Raw genomic sequence first — 18,021 nt, forward strand, 5'->3', positions numbered from 1 at the left:
TACTTGTCATGTGAGCGGTAGCGCAAAAAACATTATAGAGGGCACAAAAGGTTTTCATCAGACCTTCTTAGATTATTACATAAACAATTTCATCTATTCTTAACACCTTAGTTACATGTCAGCTAGTTACAGCTTACAGAAGATATCACTTGACGGACACCACTTGACAAAGGTCTGATTATTAGAGGGGGGAGGGGGTACAGCTCGGTCAATGACCCTGCCGGCCTGGCAAACTTGGGGGTCAAAGCTGAACCCTCCACAAGAGAGGGGATTCCAATGTGAAACTCCAGAGACCTATTTTCAACCTATTTATCTGGGAAGCTAGGCTCTGCCCCACAAAGGCGAGGCGGCTTACTCATTGGCTCTCGGAACAAGATCTGACCTCGGGGTCAACGTGAGATTACCACCCTAAGGCGCCACTTTCTATTAGACAATAAGTGGTGACAACTTCCTCTCACTTGAATCCTACTCCTATTCTCCAAGTAAAACTATCTGGGGTGCTAAAGTTGTTTGAAAATATCTGGGGCGTTTTCTAGTTGATTTTATTACTTGCTGGTTAAAGGGAAATGTGGTACATGTCACTGCAATTGTTCGTCCAAACTGCTTCATGGGATTATCTGCTATAGTGGTATTTGCCATTTTTTTCAGTATAGATGCAACAAGTTGAAATTGCCAAGCCAAATGTTCGGGGCTAGGTTTGAGAGGTTTTGTAAGCAGCTTCCTATTTTCATTAGCAAGTCTTTAAACTCGAGAATTTGCATGTCACCGGTGACTTGTATAAGAGGGCAATAACAGCATTTAAGATATCTATTTTTGGCAATCGACACTTCCACCGTATTCGTGGTTTTTAGTATCTCGGTGCAGAAGTGTCCGACACTTTTAACTGTTGGACCAAGTTATCACAAATCGAGCCTGGCCCCCAGGCCGGGGTCAGGGAGTAGAACTCCTCCCAGAACCCTCTCCAGGCATGATGTACAAGCTGACTTGCCTTTCCTCTCCCGTCTGAAACAATTGTACTCCAATATCCATATTTCACTGGATACATCTGTAGTGGCAGAGAAGTTCTTTAACACGTCAGAAGCCTAGGGTAGCCAAAAAGGCCTCCCCAGGCAGGAGTGTGGCTGGAGGAACGAAAAATGTAGTTTAATAAAAACAATAATGGTTTATCATTATAGACAAAACATTGTTTGGGAGGGGGGGGGGGGGATGATCAGGAAACTGTAAACCCCAAAACCACAGGAATCTGTTACTGCGTGCAGTAAGGTCAACGTGTATATATATATATCGACAAAGCATTAGAAATACCGTTATCCTGATTTACTTGCTTGGCGAAATCTCTTGAATAACGGCAATGTTTGTCGTCCTTGTCCGTGTGGACTTGTTTACCGAGTCCAGTAAAATGTTTCACGCCGTTTATGGAAGGTGCGCACAGGCCACATCCATAGTATAGGCATAATGTGTTATATAAAATATTTTATATATTTAACCAGAGAATGAGGTATAAGGTATCACCATTGTGGTGATAGCAAGACTGGCCTTGATTACCCTTGACTCATGATGAGTCAATGTCGCGCAGTTGATGCAGCCTCTTCCTGTTCCACACTGTTGAGGATGGCCTGAGGGTATCGGCTGAGTGTGGTGTAACGCTGAGTCAAACTTAAGTGCTCCAGAAGCTGGCGAGTGGAACGCCTGAGTCACTCCTTCCTGGCTGGTGCAGCCACAGGTCTAACTTTGTTTGTTTACATCACCAGTGCCTCCCCTCACCGCGGCACGGTGTGTGACCCCTCACTCTCACCCAGGGATTTGTTCTCACTGTAGACCCTCGCGGTGGGAACTTTAGATTCATTCCGACAATTTTGTAATGTGAATTGTCAAACCTTGACGTGCTTGGTCCCCTCTCCTAGGAGCAGAGGGTGCATCAGTGCGTCCAACTCTATTTTAGATTCCCCTAAAATTATTCGTATTGGTCTGATAAGGCGGAGTTCTTTATACAGTGGGTATTGCTGCCTCTGGGTCATGGTCACTGGTAATGGGCGGGCCTCGGTCATTTTTTTTTTTTTTTTAGTGCATTTATTATGCACCCCATACCCATCCTGCGGCCGGTGGTGGAAAGGGTTACAGAGGCACATAATGGGCTCAGAGACTGAACCTCACAATTCATTTAGCTAAGCAAATTACAATCTTGAGCTAGTTACATAATTCAATGCACATCGTCACATCAACAATGGGCTCGAGATCGACCACAAGTACAGTTTCTAAATCAATTAAGCAACCGACGTGTGGAGAGCTAGTGTCACAATTGATATGCTTATAGCAAACTGGGGCTATTTAAAAAAAAATTTGGTAGATAATTTTGAATGAAAGTTACAAATGTCTTAAACATTTATTATATAATTCTCCGATTTTACATATATTTTCGCACTCCATCACATAGTGACGGAGGGTGTGCGAATAATTTTGTAGTTTACATTTGGTCAGGTCTACATCAGCAGATAATGAGAATTCCCAGATACTTGTAACCGAGTCTAAGCCGAGCAGTAGTAACATCTAGAAGTCTGCTGATTTTATTGTATGAACCACAGATGTGTGGCTCCTCTTGTATGTTAGTATGATTCATACCGTATGATAATAGTATGATAGCACGATAGTATGATATGGCTGGAATTATTGGTGTCGATTTCACTTTGCCTCAGAGCTACAAGATTTTGTTCAAGTTCTTGATGTACTATTGCTCTGACTGCTGATTGACAATCCAAGGTTATACTCAATTTCTCTTTTAATGGCAGATTCTTTGGCTAACTCATCAGCTCTTATCATCCATTCGGAGACCAACATGAGATGGACTTCCCCCATCATTAATAATTTTGTTGCATTTGTCTAGCTTCAGAGACGAGCATGTTAGTTATCTTAGAGTAGTGCAATTAAGGATAAAATGTTACTTAATGTATTCTTGCACTGAACTGTGCAATAGCCCCTTATCATAAACTGCACTAGATGTCATTTATGCACCCCATACCCATCCCGTGGGCGGTAGTGGAAAGGTTTACGCACTCACCCACTCAGGTTTCAGAAACTAGTTGAATGTTTTCAGTGGCAGGTTTGCAATATAGTATTTTTTTAGCAGTTTGAGTGGTCAAATATATTCTTGGGCGTTATCAATATTTGTTTTACCCGTGTCGCAAATTTAACAGAAAACGGCCTAATTTTCAAGGAAGAATTACCTTGGTATGCGGTTTACCAAAATGTTCAACCTTGAGTGAAGAGAACAGCAACGGCCTTAATTAAGGAAAGGTTTTCTTGTGGTGGGTCGAGGTGTCCCCGGTACGTGCAGCAGTCTGTGGAGGGAGGCCCGCCCGGTACGTGCAGCAGTCTGTGGAGGGAGGCCCGCCCGGTACGTGCAGCAGTCTGTGGAGGGAGGCCCGCCCGGTACGTGCAGCAGTCTGTGGAGGGAGGCCCGCCCGGTACGTGCAGCAGTCTGTGGAGGGAGGCCCGCCCGGTACGTGCAGCAGTCTGTGGAGGGAGGCCCGCCCGGTACGTGCAGCAGTCTGTGGAGGGAGGCCCGCCCGGTACGTGCAGCAGTCTGTGGAGGGAGGCCCGCCCGGTACGTGCAGCAGTCTGTGGAGGGAGGCCCGCCCGGTACGTGCAGCAGTCTGTGGAGGGAGGCCCGCCCGGTACGTGCAGCAGTCTGTGGAGGGAGGCCCGCCCGGTACGTGCAGCAGTCTGTGGAGGGAGGCCCGCCCGGTACGTGCAGCAGTCTGTGGAGGGAGGCCCGCCCGGTACGTGCAGCAGTCTGTGGAGGGAGGCCCGCCCGGTACGTGCAGCAGTCTGTGGAGGGAGGCCCGCCCGGTACGTGCAGCAGTCTGTGGAGGGAGGCCCGCCCGGTACGTGCAGCAGTCTGTGGAGGGAGGCCCGCCCGGTACGTGCAGCAGTCTGTGGAGGGAGGCCCGCCCGGTACGTGCAGCAGTCTGTGGAGGGAGGCCCGCCCGGTACGTGCAGCAGTCTGTGGAGGGAGGCCCGCCCGGTACGTGCAGCAGTCTGTGGAGGGAGGCCCGCCCGGTACGTGCAGCAGTCTGTGGAGGGAGGCCCGCCCGGTACGTGCAGCAGTCTGTGGAGGGAGGCCCGCCCGGTACGTGCAGCAGTCTGTGGAGGGAGGCCCGCCCGGTACGTGCAGCAGTCTGTGGAGGGAGGCCCGCCCGGTACGTGCAGCAGTCTGTGGAGGGAGGCCCGCCCGGTACGTGCAGCAGTCTGTGGAGGGAGGCCCGCCCGGTACGTGCAGCAGTCTGTGGAGGGAGGCCCGCCCGGTACGTGCAGCAGTCTGTGGAGGGAGGCCCGCCCGGTACGTGCAGCAGTCTGTGGAGGGAGGCCCGCCCGGTACGTGCAGCAGTCTGTGGAGGGAGGCCCGCCCGGTACGTGCAGCAGTCTGTGGAGGGAGGCCCGCCCGGTACGTGCAGCAGTCTGTGGAGGGAGGCCCGCCCGGTACGTGCAGCAGTCTGTGGAGGGAGGCCCGCCCGGTACGTGCAGCAGTCTGTGGAGGGAGGCCCGCCCGGTACGTGCAGCAGTCTGTGGAGGGAGGCCCGCCCGGTACGTGCAGCAGTCTGTGGAGGGAGGCCCGCCCGGTACGTGCAGCAGTCTGTGGAGGGAGGCCCGCCCGGTACGTGCAGCAGTCTGTGGAGGGAGGCCCGCCCGGTACGTGCAGCAGTCTGTGGAGGGAGGCCCGCCCGGTACGTGCAGCAGTCTGTGGAGGGAGGCCCGCCCGGTACGTGCAGCAGTCTGTGGAGGGAGGCCCGCCCGGTACGTGCAGCAGTCTGTGGAGGGAGGCCCGCCCGGTACGTGCAGCAGTCTGTGGAGGGAGGCCCGCCCGCCGCTGCCACCATTGTCAACATGTCGGAATGCGTCACTTTTTCCGCATAGATGACTTGTCTTAAATTTGTTCTAGTCGCATTAATATTGTGCGCGTTTTTCTATGCCTTAAATTTTCACGAACTCGTTGCAATTGCTGCTTGCAGGAAAAATATTTTTTGTATGGTGGTTTGCTAAATAGTCTTAATGTTCTTTCCAATAGTCTCCCAGCAGAGTTGAAAAATATTGCGGGGGGGGGGGGGATGAACGCGTCCAAGAAATTATCCGCATGTTCGGGCAATACGTGCCGGACCAACCAGGGTTGCCCGTTGCTTAAAGCAACAGCCTGTTAGGTAAAGTTATCACAGGGACAAAATTCCTGTTCCAGGTGTGGCTTGCAGTAGGGGAAAACTGAACTCTCTCAAGAGAATACCTCTGGCCCAGTGTACAGTGAGACGTCTGTAACTTTCCAGGTGTATTATAGGAAGAGAACGTGCTTCTCTTGTCTGCTCTATACGTGGCATGGCGATGGATCTGCTCCAGGTTACGTTAGAATAGTCACCGAAAGAGCAAGACAAGACATGTCAAATTGCCACAATTGTTGTTGGAGAGACGGGGAGCGTAAATGTTTTAATTTTGCTGTAGATTCAGCTACTTAGAACAAAGTTCCAAAGTAGCACGGGCTATGGTGAGCCCGTAGTGGACTTACCTGGCACAGGAGCGGGGCTGTGTTAGATTTGATTGATTGATAAAGATTAAGCCACCCAAGAGGTGGCACGGGCATGAATAGCCCGCAAGTGGCGGCCCTTTTGAGTCATTACCAGTATAAAGAGCTGATACTAGAGATCTGTGGAGGTGCGACTGCACCCTGCGTGACGGGAGATGTCTCCCGTCTTTAAATTTGTTGTTGTTAAAGATTTAGCTACTCAGGACGAAGTGTTCATGTAGCACGGGCTATGGTGAGCCCGTAATTTAAATTTGTATTGTCTGCTGTTTAATATATATAGTGTGGAGGGTGTGAGGTGGTGGCCTGGCGTCCGCCAGCCACGTGTGACGTCTGAGGGTCAAGGTGGGGCGCCCCCACACCATAACACCCGCCAGCCAGGCAAGCTACAGGTAAGCCCTGTCACGCCATCCTGCCCACGCGTGATTTAGATTGTCTACCCACTGTGTGGGTAGACAACCTAAATCACTAATAATGTCGGTGCTTAAGACGGAAGGTGGACAGGCAACGTGGTGGGGGAAGAGTACGGGGGAATGGTGTTGTAGAAGGATGGGGGGGGGAGAAGGTGTGCGCTCGGAGAAGCCCCTGGTGTGGCCGAGGCCCCGTCACCGCGTCCTGGCCTTGATCAGGGGCGGGGAGGTAGGGGAAGCCACGCTGGAGGGCGGACTCGCCAGAGGAAATGAAGACCCGGGAGAGGCTTCAGGCTACGGAGGGAGGCGGGACGATGCCTCCTCAACCCGTCAACATTTGACTGTTCAAATTTAAACAAAAAATGAGAACTATTTATTGTAATTCAATATCCTTAGTGAGGAAAAGTTAATTTAAATTGGAGAAAAGGTGTGTGGATGATGGCTGCCAACATCTGCACTGAATGGGTCGCATGTAGAACAAAAGTTGAATTGTTTGGAAAGTAGTATAACTGTCTGGTTCGGAGTAACGACCGTTTTGACCCCCGTGTTAATCGCGGGATATTGGAAAGCAATGATTCGGCTCACTGACGATTTCATAAACAATTTTCGTCTTGACTAGAAGATTTTCACTTAACGTTTAACCTAAAGTTATAAATGGTTACATGCAATTTTTTTTTACACTTAAGTTTATTGGCGCATGCTCTAGTGATGCTCCTAGTTGGCGCAACTTTCTTTATCTTCAGAAAGTTAACGGATCTCGCAAACGAGTCATTCTGGCGGTAGGCTTCTAGTGAGAACAGGAAGGCCCCGAGGCTACAGCACCTAGTTGCTAGGTGTAGCTACAGCAATTATAAAGTGTGGATGGAGCGTATTTTTATAGTCTGGCAGTGGCAAATAAAATATTGGAGAATTGTATATAGACAATTTAAATATGACTAGGCTATAGATTTAACTTGAGAATCGGTTATGCTGGGGATGTTTGCAAGTGGTAGTGTATTCCACACTGTTGTGCTACCTGGAATGGGGGCTACAGTCTGTAACGTAGACAGTGGTGAGTGTTGCAGCTAGTTTATTGTGCACCCCATACTCGTCCTGTGAGCGGTAACGCAATAGGATGACAGAGGGCACAAAAGGTCTTTTATTAGATCTCAACGAAGATTATTACATTAACAATTACATCTATCCTTCACTTTAACTAGCCGACATTATAATTTTAGTGTTCCATTTCAGTAACTGTATTTACAGTTAATTATACATTATTGGTATTTTTTTTAATTACATAATTGTTTTAGCTTTGGAAATATTGCAGGCTCATAGGGGTGCCAGGTGTAGCTTCCTGGACTCGCCTATGAGGTGCGTAATAGACTAAACGCCTCATTCTTCTTCCATCACACATTTAACATTGTGCCAATCTCACTTTGCTAAATGTTCTACCATGATGTTACTCTTGAGTAATATCTTCCACATGACTCGGGGCTGAAGTTCTAACTTAGAGGTCGATAACCTTTCTTAAATGATGGTAACGGTTGAGTGTTTCACTCGGGTCTTGCGTGCGTGTTTCATCCTGGCCTACTGTCACTATTGTTGAGGGTCTACACCTTTGGTATCCATAAGCTGAATGTAATTTATATTGAAGTTGCAAATGTGGAGGTTAGACTAGGCTTCTTGCTAGAAACATCAGCAGATACTCTTTACCAAGAGTAGGCTCTCGACTCGCTGCGGTATTTATAAATAATTGTTCCTAGAAATTAAAGCGGGTAAAATGGTGGTTTCCTGTTTTTGAACAGAAGTAATTTGTTAAACAATACTTTGGTGCTCTTACACGAGCTTAGATAATAGTGTCGTGACGACTCCAACTGGGAAGCAGAGTATACGTCGACACACCTGGTTAACACACCTGGTTAACACTACCTGCACGCGAACCAATACAGCCAACCTAAAACTTACGATCAACATTACATTTAAACAGCGATCAAACAATGAATCTCGTATTGAAAATATTAATTAGTTCACATAAATGATAATATTAGTATGGGTTAAGTTGTAATGGCTTGAGGGTTCCTGGCCCTCACGCGAATGGGTGATAAATATAAAAGATGACTTTGGTAAGCGGTTATCTTGATTTCGGGGCTTAGCGTCCCTGCGGCCCGGTCCTCGATCAGGCCTCATTTACTAGTGTACTAGTTGTGTTTTTGCGGGGGTTGAGCTTTGCTCTTTCGGCCCGCCTCTCAACTGTCAATCAACTGTTTACTAACTTCTTTTTTTTTTTCCCCACACCACACACACCCCAGGAAGCAGCCCGTGACAGCTGACTAACTCCCAGGTACCTATTTACTGCTAGGTAACAGGGGCACTTAGGATGAAAAACTTTGCCCATTTGTTTCTGCCTCGTGCGGGAATCGAACCCGCGCCACAGAATTAAGAGTCCTGCGTGCTATCCACCAGGCTACGAGGCCCCTGGCCCCCTGTGTGTGTGTGTGTATATATATATGTATATGTATATATATATAATGTATGTATATGTATGTATGTATATGTATGTATGTATATGTATGTATGTATATGTATGTATGTATATGTATATGTATATGTATGTATGTATATGTATGTATGTATATGTATGTATGTATATGTATGTATGTATATGTATGTATATGTCGTACCTAGTGGCCAGAACGCACTTCTTGGCCTACTATGCAAGGCCAAATTTGCCTAATAAGCCAAGTTTTTCTGAATTAATATATTTTCTCAATTTTTTTTCTTATGAAATGATAAAGCTACCAATTTCATTACGTATGAGTTAAAAAAATTTTTATTGGAGTTAAAATTTCCGTACATATATGACCGAACCTAACCAACCCTACCTAACCTAACCTAACCTAACCTATCTTTATAGGTTAGGTTAGGATAGGTAGCCGAAAAAGTTAGGTTAGGTTAGGTAGGTTAGGTAGTCGAAAAATAATTAATTCAAGAAAACTTGGCTTATTAGGCAAATCGGGCCTTGCATAGTAGGCAGAGAAGTGCGTTCTGGCTACTAGGTACGACATATATATATGTATGTATATGTCGTACCTAGTAGCCAGAATGCACTTCTCGGCCTACTATGCAAGGCCCGATTTGCCTAACAAGCCAAGTTTTCCTGAATTAATATATTTTCTCATTTTTTTCTTATGAAATGATAAAGCTACCCATTTCATTATGTACGAGGTAAAAAAAAATTATTGGAGTTAAAATTAACGTAGATATATGACCGAACCTAACCAACCCTACCTAACCTAACCTATCCTTATCGGTTAGGTTAGGTAGCCGAAAAACAATTAATTCATGAAAACTTGGCTTATTAGGCAAGTTGGGCCTTGCATAGTAGGCTGAGAAGTGCGTTCTGGCTACTAGGTACGACATATATATATATGTGTGTGTGTGTATATGTGTGTATATGTGTGTATATGTGTGTATATGTATGTATATGTATGTGTATGTATGTGTATATGTATATATGTGCATATGTGTATATGTATATGTATATATGTATGTATGTATATATATGTATGTATATATATATGTATGTATATATATAATATATATATATATATATACACACACACCCCACACACACACACCCCCCCCCCCTACCTACCTACCTACACCTGTATCCGCAATTATGTAGGTGGGTCACAGTGTCTCAACAGCTGTCCCATATCCTGTCTCCGTCCGTCTGTCTCCCCCCCCTCTTACCTTGATGCCTTTTGGTGACTTAACAATGTTACATATATTCCTTGATGGGGTCCGGGGGGGGGGATGTCCTCGCCCAAGACATTTGCCGAGGTGGTGGTGGTGGTTGATTTTATGAAATAACTCGCGAAGTTAGAGCCACCGCTCCTGTGCCAGGCAAGTCCACTACGGGCTCAAAGTTAATTTTAAGGCTCAAAAGTTTCTTCGGGTGGGTATAGGCATGTAGTGTGGCAGTCAGGCAGGCCTGATGGTCAGCCAGGCTGTTGGGCGCCGCTGCTCGTAGTCTAGACTTGAGATTGTTGGCCAGTTGATAGTGACCTTGAAGATGTTTATGGAAGTTAGTTCGTAAACTTCAACAGAGGTAATTAGTTGTGCACCTTATACTTGAGAAAATGGTTTAGTCTTGGCCTTAAATGTTCATATATTATCCAGCTACCTGCTTGATAGGGTTCTTGGAGTTTTACTCCCTAAGCCCGGCCCGAGGCTAGGCTTGACTTGAGAGCTTGGTCCACCAGGCTGTTGTTTGGGGCGGCCCGCAGGCCCACATACCCACCTCAGACCGATTGGTCCTGCACTTCTTGGAGAAAACTATCCAGCTTTCTCTTGAAGATGTCAAACTGTGTACCTCAAGGCACAGCCTTTGCAACACTGCTTTTCCGTATTAATATATGAGAGTACCTATTGCATCCCTGCTGGCCAGGTGTTGGTGTGCAACAATGTGCCGCCCTAGATGACGTCTTGCCATCAATGGTGAGGCAGCTTTGATAGATTCTTATCTCAATCTGATTGTCTTGGCTTTGGGACAACTTTGTGGTCATTAAAAGTAAGGTCTTAGACTTGAGTACTTCCAAATCTTTCTTTTTATAATGTATAATTTACATAAACAATAGACCATATTAGTGGCTTATTCGTAGATACAAAAGTTGCATGATAAGACCAATAATGTGCAAGGAATTACTTTAACGTGAATTGTTTTTCCAGTCTTCTTGAACACCTCAACAGGAGGAGTGAGAATAGTTAAGACGGACGTTTATCAGGATCATTATCAGTAAGAGTGGTGGCCGGTGAGGTGGCAAATTGGTAGTTTGTAGGAACCTTTCAAGATAAGAATTCGGCTTTCGAAACAATGTCCAAATATTTGGTAAAAATTTTAGTAGTTTAAAGTTTAAATTTCCATTCTTTCTTGTAGAGTTGGGAGGGAGAGAATGGAACGATGACTCGTTAAAAAGCTCGGTATGAAGCTGGTGGTTTAACACTTCTTGGTAGTGTGTGGAGGCAGTAGTGGCTTGGTCACGGGGGGGGGGGGCGTGGCTCCTCCAGGTGCCTGTACGACCCCCCCCCCTCCCTAGTCTGTGGGAGAACACGACCCCCCCCCTCCCTAGTCTGTGGGAGAACACGACCCCCCCCCTCCCTAGTCTGTGGGAGAACACGACCCCCCCCCTCCCTAGTCTGTGGGAGAACACGACCCCCCCCCCTCCCTAGTCTGTGGGAGAACACGACCCCCCCCCCTCCCTAGTCTGTGGGAGAACACGACCCCCCCCCCTCCCTAGTCTGTGGGAGAACACGACCCCCCCCCCCACAATTTGTGGGGGGGGGGGGGTTCGCGGCGCCCAATTTGGAAACTTCATTTCCAAATCAATTAGGTAAAGCGTGTTAGGTTGCGGCTGGTCGCTAGTGCGTTGGTGTGGGATGTGCAGGATCCTTGGAGGATCTTGGCTACTGATCCCTTGGTGAAGTACCTGATCAACCAGGCTGCTGGTTCTTGCACCGTGTCACCGCAGTCCACAGTGATCACCGACAAGTTAAACGTCCTTCATAGGATCTTTGGGTTGGCTCGTGAAGGTTTTCAATTTAACCTTCATGTAAAAAAAAAAAAAAGTGAACACATTGTGTATAAAGGTAAGAAAAGTGTTTCCCTTAAGTTTCCCGGAATAATCCTTCTGTACGCTTCCTGACACCCCCCCCCCCCCTCGTTGGCTCGTCTGATCTCGTCACCCCCATACTTTTTGGCTTGTAATATTTGTGAAGTGAAGATGTTGCAACAGTGATGTGTTGTCGGGGGGTGTCCCTGGCGGGGGGAGGGGGTGTCCCTGGCGGGGGGAGGGGGTGTCCCTGGCGGGGGGAGGGGGTGTCCCTGGCGGGGGGAGGGGTGTCCCTGGCGGGGGGGGGGGAGGTCCCTGCGGGTGTTGCCTCGCATGTTCAGTGACCCACTTCAAAGGTTTCCTTCCCCGACCCTCCCACATGGACACCCGCGGGGCCGGGGCTCCCCTGCACCCTCACCCAGTATTGGGGGAGGGGGGGTGCCGGACCAACCAGCCTATGTGGGCCTGCGGGCCGCTCCAATGAACAGCCTGTTGGAGCAAGTTATCACCAGTAGAATCTGGCCTCAAGCCTCGCTCTGGTAGTAGGAAAGACTCTTGAGACCCTCTTCAGGTATGCCCATTGTTTCCTTTCTTCAACTCATTGGGAGAGCTTTAAGAGGGTCCCAATAAGGTGTTTTATCGCGTCTGTGTGTGCCGTGTTATCTGTGTTACCTCCATTTCGGCAATCTCCTGCTCTACAAAAAAAAAAGAGGGAGGGGGGATAGAGTACCGAGCAGTATTAAAGGCAGGACACAAGTGATTTGAAAGGTGATTGTGGGGAGGGGGGCAACTGGATTAGGACTTCCCTTATTGCACTTTCCCTAAAATAATCCGGCCGTGTAGCAGTGCGTGTAGTGTGGAGAGCAAGCTTGGTCACGGAGGTACCAGCAGCTCTTAAAGCAGCAGGTGTAGATAACCTTGGCAAGGGAGGAAGCGAAGCACAGGGCAAGAATTAGACCAGTAGCACTAACGTCCCACATGATAGTTGAATCAAAGGCGTTGTACCTCGGGGCACATGACTGGCGTGACCTTATCATATTAGATATGGTCAAAGTTGAAAGTAAACTTCGTATCTTTTGCAGACGACACAAAGCAGCATGAAAATTACTTGTGTAGAAGACGTTGGAAAAACTCCAGATTGATATTTATGAACTTTTAGATTGGGCAGCAGAAAATATTTAGAAGATGAATTCCAGGTAATTATCTATGGTAAGAATGAAGAGTTAATCAAAATGCAGGGTTCAAGACAATTAAACCTGCCCATAGTAGGGAAGCGGCATGTAAAGGATCCTGGAGTAATGCCTAACGTTTAGGGAGCGTGAAAAAGGCAAATATTGCGTCAGCCAGAATATGATTACTTACGTAATTACTATTAATTATAATCACGTATTAATAACGTAATTATGCTTACGTGAACCTTCAACTCTAGGGATCCCATCAGTTTAAATTTTATCTTGTATAAGAGTTCTTACATTCTTGTACAGCCACTAGCACGCACAGCGTTTCGGGCTGGTCTTCAATCCTCATTTTCCCTAGAATAAGACTTGCCAAATCTTTAACAGCCAGTTACCCATTTACTGCTGGGTGAACAGACTACAGTTACTGATTGGCGTGTAGTCCATCCTCCCCGGCCAGGATACGAACCCAGGGCAAAGCTCTCGCAAAGCGCCAGGCTAGTATTTTGCCTCGGCGCCACGGGGACCGCCACCTTACCTTGAGGTTACTTTGAGATGGTTTCGGGGCTTAGCGTCCCCGCAGCCCGGTCCTCGACCAGGTCCTGGTTGCTGGACTGGTCAGCCAGGCTGTTATACATCAGACTGCGAGCAGCAGCGTCCTGCACACAGTCACAGCCTGGTTGATCAGGTATCCTTTGGAGGCGTTTGTCAAGTTTTCTTGAACACTGTGAGGGGTCGGCCAGTTATGCCCCTTATGTGTAGTGGAAGCGTGTTGAACAGTCTCGGGCCTCTGATGTTGATAGAGTTCTCTCTGAGTACCTGTTGCACCTCTGCTCTTCAACGGGGGTATTCTGCACATCCTGCCATGCCTCCTGGTCTCGTGTGGTGGTATTTCTGTGTGCAGGTCTGGTAACAGCCCCTCTACTATTGTCACTGGGGACAATGGTCGTACTGGTCAATCACTAGTCGTGTCCCACCATGAATACTGCTAGATAATTTCCCCTTCAGAGCAGGAGAGTGCGTTCAAAGTGGAGGGAATATAGAGAACATGTACGGCACGAATTAAGTAGAGCATACCTGGGGCGGGAGTTTCGGGAGTTCTACTCCCCGGCCTGAGGCCAGGCTCTTGTTTCAAGGCTCTGAAATGTCTTCATATAATATATTCTTGGTAAATGCTGGAAGGCCAGGTCCCAAATTTACACAGGGAAATATACTGGCGCGAACGGCGTGGCAGGAACTGCATAATGGTGGAAATTTTAAAGAAAAAAAACTGGTCTTTTCTGCAAGAAGGGGAATCAAAGAACTACCAGAACCCCATCCAGGTACTAACTACCAGGGGCTAGATGCCTGCTGGCTGAACAGCTGCGAACTGTTAAGGATCACTGCCCAGGGCTCGAACCTGGCCGAACTAGCGTTAGACTTGTGGCTAGGATGGTACCACTGCTCGGCGGTGTGCATGGTACCACTGCTCGGCGGTGTGCACGGTACCACTGCTCGACGCTGTGCATGGTACACCCATCATAGTGTACTCTGTATATCCCAAGTTGTCTGCCACCCTCCATATGTCAAATCATTGTTGGTGGCAATTGTCTCCTTGTTTCCCTGTCGAGAGGCTGGTGTGTGTGGTGCGTAGTTTATTTCTGGGTCATTAATAGTTGTAACAGCAGAGATAAAGCCGAGGTGAGTTTGGGTAGAGTGGGGAGGTGTGCTGAAGCTGTGGGGGGGGGGAAAGGGTCCCTCCCTCCTCCTCCACATAAACATAGTTAAAGCTGATGCTGGGAGTCCTCTCGCACGCTTGCCTGTAGTTCACTGCAGGACTCTGCGCAGGGCGGCGGTGACGCTCTGCGCTTCCTTCACCATGGCCCCCCCCCCTCTTGTCTAGTCCTACGACCAGGGTGCGGGACCGGATGATGATCACGCTAGTGAGGGCAGGGGGGGGGGGCGAGGCTCCTGCAGGATATGGGGCTCCTGTGTGGGGGAGGAAGGGGCGGGAAGTCTTAAAGGGGGCATGTCATCTTGGTGTCGTCGTCCTGCCAGTACACCAGCGCGGGTTGGACTCCCACTTACGCCACAACCTCCCACCACACTCCCTGCTGAGTGTTCATATATTAGAGTAGGGGGGGGGGGGTTAAGTGCACACGGACCTTTAAGAAAATCGATGCTTTTGGGGAAATTGAGTTGAGCGTTAAAGGTCGGCGGGAGTGGTGGTGCATAATGTATATAGTGCAGCTGTGGCCACTGTGCGGGTTTCCCTCTGTCACTTCTCTTGTGATGACTACTACTACTAGTACTCCTGTGATGACTACTACTACTAGTACTCCTGTGATGACTACTACTACTAGTACTCCTGTGATGACTACTACTACTAGTACTCCTGTGATGACTACTACTACTAGTACTCCTGTGATGACTACTTGGGTCCTCCTAGAGAGGTAAGGGAAGGGGGGGGGTGTTGTGAATACTAGGTCGAGCACGTTTGTCAGACTTCACTTGCACCCCCCTCCCCCCCCTCTTAACCTCCACTTGGTGCCCACGTGCTGGGCGGCCCGCCTTTATTTCACTGCTGCTTAGGGAAACACTTTTTTTTTTTTTTAAACGCTAAAGCTTAAAATCACAATGTATGAACATTGGTAATAGGAACACTTGTTGTATCCTTGTATTGATGTGAAAGGATAAGTTAAAAATTAAATTATAATATATTAAACTTACACCAGAGGTGGTACCCCTTCTAGGTTCTGAAAAATAGTATATAAATATATAAATATATAATATATATAATAGATGACAGGGTGAGATCAGTGTTCTCAATTTCCTTTGTGTCCCCTGGTGCGTGTATCCCTTGTTAGTCTCTTTATCTACCCTATTAGTTCCCTTGATCTTGTATGTGGTGATCATGTCACCTTTAACTCTTGTCTTCCAGCGACGTGAGGTTTAATTCCGGTAGTCTCTCCTCGTAGCTCATACCTCTCAGTTCGGGTACTAGTCTGGTGGCAAACCTTTGCATACTCCAGGATTGGTGTGACATATGTAGTATACAAAGTTCTGAAAGATTACTTACACAAGTTTTCTAAAGGCCGTTCTTACGTTGGCCAACCTGGCATATGCCGCTGATGTCATCTTCTTGATGAGAGCTTCCAGGGGAACAGGTCTGGCGTGATAACCCCCAGGGCTTGCTCTTTCATTCTTTGCCCCCACGTTTTTGTCCCTGTTTTCAGTCCGTTTCTGGCTGCTTCACTTTGAGGGGGGGGGGGGTTCAGTCTGGGTGGTGATTTGCCCTGCCTTTCTGTAGTACCTTTCCGCCGGCAAAAGTGGTGTAAAATTTGTATTCTCTTACTATTAATGTAAAGTGGTGATTATAAGTACTTTGATATAGTTGTATTTATAGTTACTAAGGTACTAGGCGCGTTACTAGTGGTGGTGTGTGTGGTTAATGTGGTGCACTGGGGGAAACTAGTAGTAGGTGGACCCAAATAGGTGGGGATGGGAAGAGTAGGTTCTGAGTAGGGGGGGTGTGGGGGGGGGGTGGAGCATAAAAGCTGGGAGCGTGGGAGGTTGGTGTTCAGACCAGCTGGTGAGGCCGTGAGAGGAGGAGCGAGGAGTGACACCACGTGCTTCCTGCCAACCTTGTTCTTAATGCACCTGTAAATTAACAACCTGAGAAGTATATCGAGTATTAACCGTGCACGACCCGCTCGGAGTACTCTCCCGTCAGTGATATTGGTGACGATTGACTGTCTGCTGTTCCCAGTGCCATAGCAGAGTGAAACAAAAGTTCACAAGACATTAGACAGCAGTAAAGGTGAAGAGGACCTTTGTGCTACGTATCCCTGTGTGCCGGGAGCCGGCCTGGCGCCGCGGCGAGACCACCACCAACCTTACCAACTTCCACTATACAAACACTGACCCTGAAAATCCTGGTGGAGAGACTGCAGGTGTGGGAGTGAGGCCCGGTACACCTGTGGCAAGCCAGCAGGGGTGTTGCAGCAGCCACGGCACACGTAGTCATGGCCACCTACGCCACCTACCACCATGTGGAGCTGGACCGTGTGGGGCTGGGCAAGAGAAGGTGAGTTACGCCCACTTGTGACACTCTTGTAGACGGGGGGGGGGGGGGGGGGGAGAGGTGGTGGTCGTGTGGCCCAGGTCCACCACTCAGTGTCACCCGGGTCCACCACTCAGTGTCACCCGGGTCCACCACTCAGTGTCACCCGGGTCCACCACTCAGTGTCACCCGGGTCCACCACTCAGTGTCACCCGGGTCCACCACTCAGTGTCACCCGGGTCCACCACTCAGTGTCACCCGCTCTTGTTCTTTAAATCGAAGAAATGATTGGATGGCGGGACCGCGCATGACTACTGGGAACTGAGGAAGTATCTGGTCACAGGTCGGTCGGTCAGGCTTCACTTCCCCCGCCTCGGGCACTTCTCCCGTGTAACAAAGGAACCTAATGACAGCATCACTTGCAAGGAACTACAATAATCACGTTTTCACTTGTGCACTAAACGGCGCCAAAGTTAATGTTCTGCTCATCGGATTGTAGCAACTTGTGAACATGATGCTACCGTAAAAGTTGTATAGTTACCGCATTAACTTAGTTATAATAGGATGGGCAGTGGAGGAGTGCTGGCAGATTACATTATCTGGCTCCGGTGCCTGACTACAATCAGCTGTTGCGGTAGCCGGGTGGGGGGGGGGGGGGACTAGCATCTGGGGGGGACATGGTGTTCACAGGTGATTGGTGGGGGAGCAGGCAGGTTCAGTACCAGTTTGAGGCCAGGATGCGCAGACAGGTTGTGGTATACATCAACGTGGCGTGTTAGGGGGGAGGGAGAGGCTGTTGCTGTCCGCCTGACGGTAATGTCTTTGAAGAATGCGTTAAGAGGACAGTGTGAAGGTGGCTACTGGCGACACTCTTGCACCTCGCTCCCGGGTCTCTACCAGTGGTAAATACACCTGCCACCTTGATTTTCCATTTTTTTTTTTTTGCATTAAAGCCGTGATAGAAATTTTCTGTAAAATTTAGAGGCCGAAATTTTTTTGTTTACTCTGGTAATCCATGGCGGCGTGTGTACTGTAATAAATAATTGTCTAAATTTCTGGAAAAAAAGATAGGTCCCTGCCTTGTCAGCTTCAGTTTAGTTCATTTATTATGCACCCCATACCCATCCTGTGGGCGGTAGTGGAAAGGGTTACAGAGGCACATAATGGGCTCAGGGACTGAACCCCACAATTCATTTAGCTAAGCAAGTTACAATCTTGATGCGTTACAAAATTCAGT

The 18,021-nt window shown here is 48.3% G+C and overlaps 1 protein-coding gene across 3 annotated transcripts in view; it reads left to right on the top strand.

The window, feature by feature from the left end:
- Positions 1-18,021, top strand: part of LOC123755765 (microtubule-associated protein Jupiter) — a 115,998-nt gene that overhangs the window by 53,649 nt on the left and 44,328 nt on the right. The window contains exon 1 of one of the 3 annotated variants that reach the window (XM_069300049.1): positions 16,372-16,808. The exons of 1 other annotated variant lie outside the window; for it this stretch is intronic. In XM_069300049.1, the coding sequence (XP_069156150.1) occupies positions 16,747-16,808 (62 nt within the window). In that variant the 5' untranslated portion in view covers positions 16,372-16,746. Of the gene's footprint in view, positions 1-16,371; positions 16,809-18,021 lie in introns of those variants that run through there. One more of the 3 variants, XM_069300047.1, reaches the window with a different exon arrangement.

This window comes from Procambarus clarkii, chromosome 43 (genome assembly GCF_040958095.1).
Source record: "Procambarus clarkii isolate CNS0578487 chromosome 43, FALCON_Pclarkii_2.0, whole genome shotgun sequence".
In the NCBI taxonomy this organism is placed as follows: domain Eukaryota; kingdom Metazoa; phylum Arthropoda; class Malacostraca; order Decapoda; family Cambaridae; genus Procambarus; species Procambarus clarkii.